Source organism: Amia ocellicauda, chromosome 2, assembly GCF_036373705.1.
Source record: "Amia ocellicauda isolate fAmiCal2 chromosome 2, fAmiCal2.hap1, whole genome shotgun sequence".
Lineage (NCBI taxonomy): Eukaryota > Metazoa > Chordata > Actinopteri > Amiiformes > Amiidae > Amia > Amia ocellicauda.
The window spans coordinates 17,968,789-17,982,609 of record NC_089851.1 but is presented as its reverse complement, the minus strand read 5'-3'; the positions used below and the strand labels follow the sequence as shown (position 1 = coordinate 17,982,609).

The window sequence follows — 13,821 nt, the reverse complement described above, 5'->3', positions numbered from 1 at the left end:
AGATTATCGAACTCTTATCTTTCAGATACAATTTCCTCAGACTAGAAGATTAAATGAACATTAATTGAAAGGAACAAATGCTGTGTATCATAACAGCACAGTATAATAACTACACAACTTGTACATAACAATGTATAAAGCAGAATTATGCTCTGTGATCTATTTATCTATTTATTTTAATTTAGCAACCACACACAACATCATAAACACTTATACACATAATAACACATATAACACTTATAACACATAATACTCCATACTATTACACATTAACAAAATTATATAAAGTGTAAACTATACGTGGAATGTATACCCTAAGACAACGTACTTCATTTACTAAAATGTTTCTTGTAATCATCCTCAAATCTTCCACAAATACCTGACTATTTGCTGGATCAAATTGTCATGGACAATCTGATCCTGCTGACTAACCCTCCAGGAATACTGTAGGTCTACAGATCTCTGTTTCTGGCCCACAGCCTGGATCTGCTTCTCAAATGAATGAGTTCTGTACTGTATAATTTGGTATTTCCTGAAAAAGCTTCATATTAATACTTAAACCTTTGAAATACACTTCTTTTAATTAGTTGAGTTAAGTGATTACGAATCGTGCATGCTCTCTGCTGATAAATATATGTAATGGTTTTATTCAAGTAGTCATCACTTACACTAAACATGAGAGATTTTGTTTCTGTTTTACACAGCCTTGCCAAAAAGTTTGATTTGTTATGGAGATACATGTGAGGCAGGAAGATACTATTTTAAAATGTGAACCACAATGTTTCAAGAAGAATGAAGATTATGAGGTTGTTTTAATATTTAGTGTATTTTTAGTGCTTTTGTAAGATGTTGGACAAATGAAACAGGAAATTGGGGAACTTTATTCATAGTGCCCACCCAATTTTCCTCACTGTACGCCAAGAGGGACAACACAACTGCATCTGTGCTAAGGAGTATTCCAGTCAACATTTCTTGAAAGTGGTGGACATTTATTTCAACAGTTTTGAAAAAGATCATAACTAGCAAACATAACTAATTTGCCATAAAGATCTGCTTACTAAGTATAAATCAAGTGAATCTCAACACACACATACAGAAACATTTCACAACAACATTTATTCAGAACATATTAAGCATTGTTTTTGTTCAATAAGTTAAAAAGTGGTTTTCCATATGCACATTAAATTAAATCAACATTACAAAGAAAGATATAAAATAAATACAAATATAGAAAAAATAACCTTTTTGTATTTCTGCACTCTCACATATTTTAAATTAAATGAGTGGTTTTTGCAGTTTGATGGACTGTGACATTAAATAATAAGTTAAATAAATACAACATCAGTTACAATCGATATTAAAAATCATTCCACAGCCTTAAAGATTGAAGATTGAAATTTAATCTTAATCAGTACCGATTATATTATACAGTGCCCTGCTGGTATTGGAAAATGTCCATTGAGCCTGGTCTGCAATCAGCTGGCCCAAGATATTGATCAAATTCATTGCGATCCAAATCACTGAACATTTCCTCTTGGTATTGATCTAGGTTCCAGTCCAGAGATGAGAGGTTTGTGTAAAACTGACAACTGTATGCTTTGGGCTTGTACTGATCAGTTTGGGAGGATAAGAACATGCCATTGGTCTGTGGACACTGCTGGGAAGATATCTGAGGTGACTGCAGACTGTTAAACTGGACTTCAGTTGTGTACAGTGGGGTGTTGTGAAATATCTGCTGATGACAGTGGTTCTGGATAAGGTACCTCAGATCGTAGCCACTGCTATGAAATGTTTCTGGGCAGATATGAGCAGAAAGTGAATTATCTGGGCATTGTTCCTTCTTGGCTCTCTTCGCCTGCTTTCGCCTCCTCGGTTGATACTTATAGTTGGGATGGTCAACGGTGTGCTGTACTCTGAGTCTCTCAGCCTCTTGCATGAAGGGACGTTTCTCCTCCAAGGACATGGCTTTCCAGGACTTACCTAAAAGGATAAAAAGAAATCATTAATATCATGTAACTTCTCTTTTCTAAAAATGTTCATTCAGCAATTTAAATGAATTAAACATAATATAGATTAGTTTTTTTGTCAATTATTTCATCTCTATGCCTTTTCCAGACTTACAGTGTCTTTAAATACCTTAGTATGATACTACACATATGGGATTCATTGTAATAATAAATAATATTATTATTAATCATAACCTACCAAGCATTTTGCTCAGATCCGTGTTCTCCAAGTCCGGGTTGAGTTGCGCCAGACGCCGGCGCTCTTGTTTGGTCCAAATGATGAACGCATTCATGGGCCTCCTGACTCGGGGTTCGGGCTCGGCTTTGCTCTCCGGGCTGGAGCAGCTGTCTGCCGACGTGTCCGAGTCCAGCTGCGGACTGGAAGACACATAGCTGTGGGAGTCGTCTTCGGGCATCTCTGCGCTTGAGTTCAATTTCAGCGGAGGGAGAAGCTGGTCCAGGATCATGCTAGAGAGATGCACTTGACAGTAGACTGCTGCTGAATCTGAGGCTTGTCATTGGCCAGCTTGGCATGTTCTTAAATACACAGACGGCCAATAAGAGACGAGTAGGAGGGGAGTAAAGGTGTGAATATCAAAAGTGATCGGTCTCTGCGAGGTGTATCAATCTGACCCCCTATAGCGCCTTTATCTGCGAGTCACAGGTGACTTTAGTGTACTGCCAATGGATGTCTATTACACAAACACGTTTAATACATTTCTAATACAGAAAGTACATTATAGCTAGAGCAGTAATGGTCGGCTATCAATCAATTAAAATTTTTGGATAAACTATAATCTTCATTATGGCTATTAACAGAGTAATGTGTGTGTGTGTGTGTGTGCGGGGAGGGGAATACAGACAATTCCATTTTTAAACATGGCATGCAAAATTAACACTTAAATGCAGCATTTTAAAGTCCATCTGGTTTATTACATTTGCGATACAATAACTTAGAATTGTGCATGCAACATTTCTTTTTAGACTTACAAAATAAATATATAGTCTACGATTTCCTTGCACAATGGGTTCAGTATTAATTGTATTAGTGTTACGCATGCTGTCTAGCCGTAATTGATTGAATCCAATGGTTTACTATGCCTGCTGGCACAGTCGCCGTAACCTACATTTAATCTGAAAAAGTTCCTGCCAATTCCCTATCCTACAGGACACAATAGCCTGCTGTGATTAGTGTTCATTCAAAACAAACGATGTGTTTATGTATTTATTTATTTGTGATTATTTTCCGCCCAATAGAATTATTATTAGTGATTTATTACTTTATATATACTTTACTATACTTAATTTCTTAAACAGCCTACGTAACTTGTTTCATGCTTTAGTAGTGGGCTAATGTAGAATCATTCTAATTCTAATTTAGGCATTCTATTGCCATTTAGTGTTGACATCTTAGTGAAAGGAAGGCAAACCTTTAATTACACAATCATTTAGTAGGGAATACAAACAATAATATACAATATATTTTTATAATCCAAAATATATACGTATATGTATTTGATGTTTAAAGCTGTTGTACAGATTTATATGACAAACACAATGAGGGCACTAAGTATCCCTTTGAAAAAAAAAGTTTATTATTTTTCTTAAGGGTTCTTCTATCTATTATTTTATTTTAAACCACTTAGATAGAGATAGACAAACAAACTAACTAAAGAAAGTTAAATATTGCCAATTATAATATCAAGCTCTATTCTTAAAAGTGTGTGGCAACAGATGTATGGGAATTCACAATGAGCAAAGCAACCAACATAATGAATGAATCAAAAGCAAGCAGTAAGAACAAAGGTGCCATTAAACATTCCAACATCAAAGTCTCTCACAGGAGTGTCAATTCATGATAAAAAGCTCAAACTTGGGTCAAGTGACAGTCAGGTGTGCTCACTTCAGACACAGCTCTTATCAAATCTACTGTAACAAAATAAGCATTATTTTATGGGAGGGTTCTTTCTACAAAGATGATCAAGGACGTTTATACATACAGATTGCTGTTGCTGAGAATATCCAAATATTGACATGCTATAAAAGGGATACAAACACAGTATCAGATAAGGCAAGGCAATAAGCTTTTTAGTATAGTAAACAATCTAAGGATGAGGTTTTTTCACACATGTAATAATAAAATAACATTATCAATGTCTAATTTGACATTCAACATCTGTTATATAGTATAAGTATATATAGTATTAGGTTTATATTAACTGTGACACGAGTTATTTGACACAATGACATGCATAGATTTTCTTTTATGGTACATTCTTACAATGACGTTACATTAGTAGGTTAGTGTCATTGTTATAACTTGCTGGCTTACATGTCTCAGTTTCCTTACTATTCTCACTTCCAATGGAAGTAACCTTTTCTTTCTTCAATAGTATAGAAATGTGACATTCATTTTACATTACAACTTACTTTAAAAATATAAAACAACATAAGAAACATAAATAAAATCTGTTTATGAGGTTTGTTTTGTTGCCAAAATAATGTATTGAATAAGTCTGGTCAAAACCATGTTCTGTCTGCACTGTAAGTTTGTTTTGAGTGATAAGATTCCACCAGGAAACTCCCAAAAGGCCAGGAAGGAAATCCTAGTAGACTTGAGAGGAACCAGTGAAAATAACCTGGGGAACCACCAGTAAGTCCAGACATGTAGCCTGTCATTTCAAATTAATACGTTTTAAGTAATAACTACAATTGCTGTTATAATATTGAAGACAAAATCTATGAAGTATATATGTGTGATAATCATGCAATGTAATGCTTTCTTAATGATTTTAATTGGACCACAACATTGCACTCTCAGCATTGTGAAATGGTACATTATAATGTTGGTAGACTTTCACTGTTGTCCAAAATATCACAGTGTCCCAGAGTTCATAGAGTTCAATAAATTATAATAATACAAATAGTACTTTTAAAGAAAACTACATGAAACATGACCTCTGGTAAAAATCCATTATTAGTGGAGAGAGATCTATTGTAATTGTTGTAGTGTATCTGGTAGTGACAATAATACATAAGCAAACCATGGCCAATGCACATAATATTCCATAACGTTTTTAATACAGGTGTAAGTAATATCAGCAGACATCTGTGAATTAAGTGTAAATGTATTATATTTGTATATTCAGACCTATGTATATTTCAATCTGTTTGCCATTTTGGGTTCCTAAGTACATCATGACAATGCCAGTGTTAGCTTCTCTTTTGAGCAAAGCTAAAGAACAGGTTTGAGTCAATGGATGTGATGCTTCACCAGCGCTGGCACCTGTCGAATACACAACTGTGTTTATTAAAGTTCCACATGACTGCAGGGCTATGGGTTTGCACCTGCTCTGTGCTCTTTTGTGACAGACAATACAAAACCGTGAGCTGTTGCTATCAACCACTATCTGCTTACAGAAATTGCATTGAACTATCTTGAAGACACCTTTATGAAGCACTGAGATCAATTCAAATCTTTAATGAGACTTTAGGTAATTTAATAAGAACTTCCAAACAGTTGTCTTTTTTGTTTTCTAAACAAAGATCGAATAACTGCATGTCTTCTGTCTGAAGGACATTGAATGCTTAAAAACATCAATGGTTTATGAATTAACTTAATTTATGTTTATTCTCAAACAAACTCCATTTGCATGAAAGGATACCAATATTGTGAGAAAATCATAATCTAATTAAAGGATTATTTTTTCCCCCAAAAAACAATATATACCCATACAATGAAAGGAGGTAGTTTGGGTGTTTAGAGCTGATTTAGGTAAATTAACAATAACATTTACAAAAGCGGTTTTTTAGTTAATGTTTCTTTTCATTATTAATGAAAGAAGGAGGTGGAGGAGGAGGAGGAGAACTGGGGTACATATCTATGGAGAGAAAATATAATATTTTAAGAAGCCTGTGGAGTTCAGTTCAGTACGTGAATGAAAACGTGCAGAAAATTGAATAATTCAATAAAACATTTAAACCACGACATACATTATTCAAAAATGTTGATAATCACAATACACGTTACACGATCAGCTTTGTTATTTTACATTAATCATTAATATAAATATGTGGTGATTTCTTATATTATTTTAACACAATATATATTTAAATATCTACGTTAGTATTATTTTCGTTAGGATAATAATTTCTTTATTTCTTTATTCGTAGGGCTATGTATAGTTCTGTAAAACGATCACATGGTGTTACTCTACAAATATATTGCCAAATGAAACAAATATTCTTATACAGAGCATTAGACATTAAAAGTGGCACATAAGTAATAATGAAAAGAGCACTGAATAGTTTATACAGCCGACACAGCAGGGGTAAACTAATGTTACTTTCCATAGTAGAGGTTTTTATTGGACTAAATCAAACATTTGAACCACCTGTGCAAATCATAAAATGCAAAACCTAAAACTAATTGATGACGGGTTTGTATTGAGTATATTTATTACTAAAATAAAAAGCCACCAACAAGTTTCGTGATTTACTTGATTTAAGAAATATAGACGATCAATTCGTGTTAATGTGGTACCTAGCCTAGTTTTACATTTATTTATTTTTAAATGCAATTATAATATTAAGATCTAACCGAGGGATACAACCGTACAGAAGGCAAACCCATTTCAACTTAAAGTAAACCCATGTTGGTTTGCTTTTATGCATATTTGTATTATTTGCTCTTATGCCGCCACAAACACGTGTGTATTTAGTGGTTTGTGTGTATAGTGGCATTTACGGCTTATGTGTCCATTTCTTAATATATTCAACAATTAAATAAAAATATATTGTATAACATAGTTCAATAGTTTTTACTGTAGTCAGATTAGAGATTCTGCAGCATTGTTACAAGCATCATGAATATCAATGCAGTGCCTGACATCCACACAGGGATTATTCTTTCTTTGGTGAATGGCCATTATATCTTCTAAATACCGATTGTTTTGAAAAGCTCCCACCTTTACAATGCTCCATTGTATGAAACAGAACATATAATAGATGGTCCTCTCCTTCTGGACATTTGCTTTGGATACCAGTCCCTGACCCATTGCTGAAGTTACAGACAAAAGTGGAGATAATCAAGAAAACAGCTGAAGCAAGGGTTTTTGCTGAGAAAGGATGGGAATATATTTCCCTTGGAGACATCTGTTCCTCTGGATTTCTATTCAAACTCTGCAAATGGAAACATCCTCACCAACTCTTTAAGAATGACTCAGCGGCTCTGGAAATATTTGATTTTTTTTTAATGGAATGCATTGCTCAGGTTGAGGTTATTTTTGAGATATGAGTGTCATTCATTTTTACAATTTCGTTGGAAATGAAGCTCACCTACTATAACCTGGCCGATTACCCTCTCTTTAATGGTTAAGATATTCTGAGATCATTCCCAGAAATTTGCATTTTACCTGTTTTGTGTTCTTTCTCTAGTTTGATATAAATATATTTAAATTACAAATAGCACTGAAACTGTTATCCCTACATTTTCAGTGTTTCTATTCTGATTTGTATCTAAATATTATACATTGTCTACCTATCAAAGCAACCTAGTTTAAAAGTGCATGTAAAATGTGAAACTGTTTATTTTAGCTAAATAATAATCAAAACTGTGACAGAAATGGGATGGTTTGCTTTCCTGTCTCACAGCATTCTTTTCATTTAAGGAACATTGTACTTCTTTAACATGGTGGTAAAATTATCAAATCAGTTTGCTGATAGTAATCTGTAATGATGCATTGTTTCAGAAAGAGTGTGAAGCACTGTATGTACCTTCTTCAGAGAGTTCCTGGGACCTGTGTGTGTCCATTTAGGCTGGGGTTTGAATTCTGATAAATAATTGCATCGGCACAGCATGCCGTGGCAGCAGCCGAATCCCTTCAGACTCTATTCTATTCCACCGTTCCTGCCAACTGCCCTTAATCAGGTGTCTGATTCCTGTGTGAACAAACAAAGGCCAATCTGAGCCCAACCCTACTGCTCCTCGAACAGTGAACAGGACGGCCTCACTCCACTCCACTCCCTTTCCTCTCGTCCAGTTGGGTCGGATTGCTCAGGCTGATACTTGAAGGGATTACAAACCTCCCAGAGTGGCACCTGTTAATTAAAATACATTAGTGGAACACAATGAGGTCTCCACCTCTTTTGGAGATAACAGTTATTTCATAGTAAGTGAAACAATGCTGTATGGCCTGATGTTTTTTTTATTTCTTATTTTTTAGCTTTATAGTGAAGGAACCATAACTGAGATGTACAATTTGACAATCAAATCATTAGGAACCTGCTTTGCTTTGCTAAATCTGGGTCATTGAATACAGGGCAGCAACAAGAATGTAATAATATCGCCAGGGCCATGAATCAAACCCAACCAGGATCAGGGTGAGCTAGCTGGAATAGGTTTAAAACTATTCAGTCAAGTCCCAAAGGACAGATCAACTGTATGCATACAACTTCCAAAATGTATATGTCATGAATAAAATGCATTAAGTCCAAATGAAATAAGTAACTTTTTAAAGTATCTAAGGTTGTTTTCATGAATACCCCAACACTTTGTCTGTAATATAAATGTATAAATGGATACAAATGTAAGTCGCCCTGGATAAGAGCGTCTGCTAAATGACAAATAATGTAATGTAATGTAATATAAAGACATAACAGTTTACTGTTTAATACCAATGCACTTAATAAGGATAAGGGTTCTAATTTCAAATCCATTCTAAAATGTAAGATATGTGACTTGGAGGTTGTAGAAAAAGGTATCCAAATGCAGGATTCTGACCTAATTAACTTAAGAGAACGAATCAAAACCAAACATGTTTGTTTAAAGTCTTTTTGGGTTGCTTTGTCTTCTAATCTGGTGCCAGTATTCTAAAAGATTAATCTCAATTTGGGGGGGAAACATTAGATAAGAGAATTAAATACTGGTTTATATCTTCAGCTATCAGTTAAATGAATTAGCGCAGAACTCTTGATCTAATCAAATATTAGCTGTGCACTGTTTTTAAGAGTTAATAAATAGGTTATGCAAATTGTAATGTGTATAATTATTATACAGTTTATTATAAACTACAATGATAAGATTTTGCATTGTGATAAGAGAACTTTTCTTTTTATCCCAAAAGGGCAAATCAAGGTATGTAGTTTCAGCTGGTTTTGGAGCCCTGTGTGCACAGTTCTAAATCCTGATAAAAGTATTGTATGAACACAGCAGGCCAGCACCACTGGGATCCCTGCAGGCTCTATTCCCTAGCTTCTGCCAGGTCTGCTTAATCAGGTGTTTGCTACCTGTGTTAGCAAAGGCAGGGCCCAATCTGAACCCAACCCTACTGCTTCCTGTGAAACCTGCAGGGGACAAGACATCCTCAATTCACTCAATTACCTTTTCTGTACTCCCTGGTCTAATTTCTATACCCAAGGAGATTGAAGGGAAGTTTGTGGTTTGCTTTCCTGTGAGATACACCTTTCTACATTGATTTCCACAGTCATAGAGACACATTGATGTGTGTTGATAAACTTGTCTTCCTTTCAGGCAACAATAGCTGCTATCAACCTTTAATTACATTGTGTGAATTGGTGAGACACATACATTAAATTATTCTAAGTTTATTGATTAAACCTGTTTGTCTACCAGGATTCTAATAATTTGAATTGATTGATTGATTGATTTGTGAATTGAATTGGAACAAATATTTCTCGTTAATTAATACAGATATCTTAATACAGTATACCATAATTAGAATTGCATCATACTTACTTTTAAGGTTGATTTCAAGTCTAACTGGAAGATGTTTTCTTTAGTATCAAAAGTCTTGACAGGGTTTTAATACACTTCAAATACAATATAGTACAATCAGGGAACATATATTAGGGTGCAATCTAAGCTTTACACGTTTACTTTAATTCTTGATCTGAATAATCAAATTAATCCATACCTCCCCAAAATATCAGCCAGGATACAAGATTTTATATTTTTTCTTCCGTTTTGTGCCAATAGTTCAAGACCTTGTCGAAATACAAAAGGATTTCTGTTGCTTTGAAGATAAGAGCTCCCACTCTCCCATAAACAATAATTGTGTAGTTTCTTTCCTGTCTCTTGATTTATTTATGGTATTATACCGAAAGGTTTCAAAACTGTTCCCCTGCCAACTCCATCCATGTAAATATCTACTAGTGTGTAGTATATTATTGGCTACATTTGACGCAGGAAAATACTTAATCACAAGAACCAGCTGAAAACCTCACCCCACATGCTGTAGATGGCAGCATACAATTTATTGCTCCAGTAACCTATATAAATATAGCTTTCTATATAAATAAAACCATTATCAAAGCAGTATTTGTGCACAAGCAGAAAATAGTACTGGACTGGACTGTACTGCATACATTATTCAGACTATTATTGGTTTTTGTCATTTTTATGGCATATTTTGGAACCAAATTCAAATGCATAATATGTTTCTTCAGTTTATTTCAGGAAATATTAAAATAGTGGCACATGGATACTGTGGATTTTGTATTCTTTGTTTTACACGTTAAATGTTTCCAGCAAAAATATTTCTAAATTGTATTGGGTTTATAGAGTCATTTGGGCAAGATGTTCAGAAATGTCTATGCAGCAATATACACTCACCTACAGGATTATTAGGAACACCTGTTCAATTTCTCATTAATGCAATTATCTAACCAACCAATCACATGGCAGTTGCTTCAATGCATTTAGGGGTGTGGTCCTGGTCAAGACAATCTCCTGAACTCCAAACTGAATGTCTGAATGGGAAAGAAAGGTGATTTAAGCAATTTTGAGCGTGGCATGGTTGTTGGTGCCAGACGGGCCGGTCTGAGTATTTCACAATCTGCTCAGTTACTGGGATTTTCACGCACAAACATTTCTAGGGTTTACAAAGAATGGTGTGAAAAGGGAAAAACATCCAGTATGTGGCAGTCCTGTGGGCGAAAATGCCTTGTTGATGCTAGAGGTCAGAGGAGAATGGGCCGACTGATTCAAGCTGATAGAAGAGCAACTTTGACTGAAATAAACACTCGTTACAACCGAGGTATGCAGCAAAGCATTTGTGAAGCCACAACACGTACAACCTTGAGGCGGATGGGCTACAACAGCAGAAGACCCCACCGGGTACCACTCATCTCCACTACAAATAGGAAAAAGAGGCTACAATTTGCACAAGCTCACCAAAATTGGACAGTTGAAGACTGGAAAAATGTTGCCTGGTCTGATGAGTCTCGATTTCTGTTGAGACATTCAGATGGTAGAGTCAGAATTTGGCGTAAACAGAATGAGAACATGGATCCATCATGCCTTGTTACCACTGTGCAGGCTGGTGGTGGTGGTGTAATGGTGTGGGGGATGTTTTCTTGGCACACTTTAGGCCCCTTAGTGCCAATTGGGCATCGTTTAAATGCCACGGCCTACCTGAGCATTGTTTCTGACCATGTCCATCCCTTTATGACCACCATGTACCCATCCTCTGATGGCTACTTCCAGCAGGATAATGCACCATGTCACAAAGGTCGAATCATTTCAAATTAGTTTCTTGAACATGACAATGAGTTCACTGTACTAAACTGGCCCCCACAGTCACCAGATCTCAACCCAATAGAGCATCTTTGGGATGTGGTGGAACGGGAGCTTCGTGCCCTGGATGTGCATCCCACAAATCTCCATCAACTGCAAGATGCTATCCTATCAATATGGGCCAACATTTCTAAAGAATGCTTTCAGCACCTTGTTGAATCAATGCCACGTAGAATTAAGGCAGTTCTGAAGGTGAAAGGGGGTCAAACACAGTATTAGTATGGTGTTCCTAATAATCCTTTAGGTGAGTGTATAGAAACATGTCTTCTAGTAGTTTTTAATTAAGATTTCACTTTGTATTGGTCTAATACAAAACTGACAAAACTTGTAGTACACAAACTTGTTTATCCAATTAATAAACATAACCAGAATAAATACATTAATAGTACATACACAAATACATACACAATTGTATTTAACAGATTAGAATATATGATAGATCAAATTCTTAGGACACATTAAAAATATCAAATTATTATATATATATATATATATATATATATATATATATATATATATATATATGTTTATTCTGAAATTCAAATATGTACCTTAAATGAAATTGCATAAATAAATAGCGTCAATGCAGATGAAATCATACATGTCACACATAGACACAGGTCATATATACTAACTGTGTTTTCCACTATATCTTCATTTAATCTTCAAGGTAACAGTTATGTTTCAACATTCACGCTTACACTTGGCTCTGCGGATGTACTTATCTGAGTACGTGTGGCAATTGTTCCCTTAATATAACTAGGCACTCAATATATACTTATTCTGAGCTGTGTGGCATTGTGTTTACCAGTATGTGCACAAAGACACAAACAAATCCCTGCATTAAATTCAGGAAAAGTGTGGTAACGGGAACTCTGTGTATTAGTGAGTTTACACAATGCTCATACTTGAGCACACACAAAAACATATGCTTCCTTTGATAAAGGCCTTTTTACCAGCTGAAATTCTATAGCCATGTCTCTAGACAATATCAAAGTTAAATACCAGGCACTATTAATAGAGACCACATTTAGCTCAATGTGGACTTTTAAAATGTTTCAAACATAGTAATGCAAGCAGAATTAACACGGTGAGTAATATTCTTACTATTCTTGGCAGAAACTAACTTAACTCTAAAAATAAAAATGGATAAAGACCAAAATACATTGGGTGCTTCAAATCCCACTTTGTTTAATAGCTTGTCATGTATTATTTTGGTGCATAAATGGCAAATAAATTAAATGGAAAAGAAATGTTACACAGTACATACTTCTACCAAATATCACTAACTTCATCCAAGGATATTCAAAGTTTTGAAGTGGAATTGAATTATATCGGACGAATGACAAATACAAAGTAGGAAATATTCACAATTTAGGAATATATGCCATAACAGGCTTTTAATAAGATGTACACTGAATTGTTTAGTATTAGAAGAGGATGAAATGGAATAAAAATAAAATAAAGTAGGCAGTATATTACCAATTCCTTATTTTTATTACTTGCGTCAAGGTCAATATCAACTTCAAGTCAGCTTTTTACATATTTGAGAATTGGACATGACATGCATTTGTGTTGTTGGCTGACTTACAAAGGTTGTGTCCTTGTAGAAAAAAACCTTGTAAATAGCAGTGTTCCATGTGTAATTGTAGATTTTGGAATGGTAGTGACAATTAGTCAAGTCTAGATTGGATGTTTGTCATCGCTGCTCTGTGTCTGGAATTTAAGGAATGTGCTGCATTGCTGTTTGATAGGTCTCCAGTGAAACTGCTGGCAAGATATGCGTCACTTCATGAGTGTTTTAACGTATCAGGAAATTATTTCTGCACACTGGGAGGAGAATCACCGCATTTTTCAAACATCTTCATTTTTATTCCAATGAAAGCACCTGATATTCCATCTGCGTTTGATAGCGTACGCAGGGAATAGTTTATGTGTGTGCCAGTCGGGCGACGGTGAGGGGGCTGAGGGAAGGGGGTCTCATTTGAAAGTCCCAGGCAGGATACAGCTGCCTATGACTAATTTCACATTCCCCACATTATCCCAATCATACAATTTAACATGTAATACACATCAACTAGCATCTGTTTCCTGTTTTCATTCAGTTATCTTGTTTTCCTCATTTCCCTTTCACCTGTAAACCAAACCGTTCCTTCCATCAAATTGTGCATTTCTCTTTTTAAGTGCATAGCTTGGGTTCCCCGCTAATTTATTGCAGTA

General features: G+C 35.2%; 1 protein-coding gene across 1 annotated transcript; it reads right to left on the bottom strand.

Annotated features, from left to right (window-relative positions):
• Positions 1–918: 918 nt before the first annotated feature.
• sox32 (SRY-box transcription factor 32) lies at positions 919–2,473 on the bottom strand. The gene is made up of 2 exons (XM_066689702.1): positions 2,206–2,473; positions 919–1,980 (listed from the first exon to the last, which is right to left on the bottom strand). Exons 1-2 carry the CDS (start codon positions 2,471–2,473, stop codon positions 1,424–1,426), a joined length of 825 nt encoding a protein of 274 aa, XP_066545799.1. The 3' UTR covers positions 919–1,423.
• Between the last annotated feature and the right edge of the window lie 11,348 nt (positions 2,474–13,821).

Bases quoted from the DNA above. Each gene is read 5' to 3' on its own strand.
- sox32 (XM_066689702.1), bottom strand. From the start codon at position 2,473: ATGATCCTGGACCAGCTTCTCCCTCCGCTGAAATTGAACTCAAGCGCA. The intron at 1,981-2,205 runs GTAGGTTATGAT...TTATCCTTTTAG, and splicing joins GGATCTGAGCAAAATGCTTG to GTAAGTCCTGGAAAGCCATG.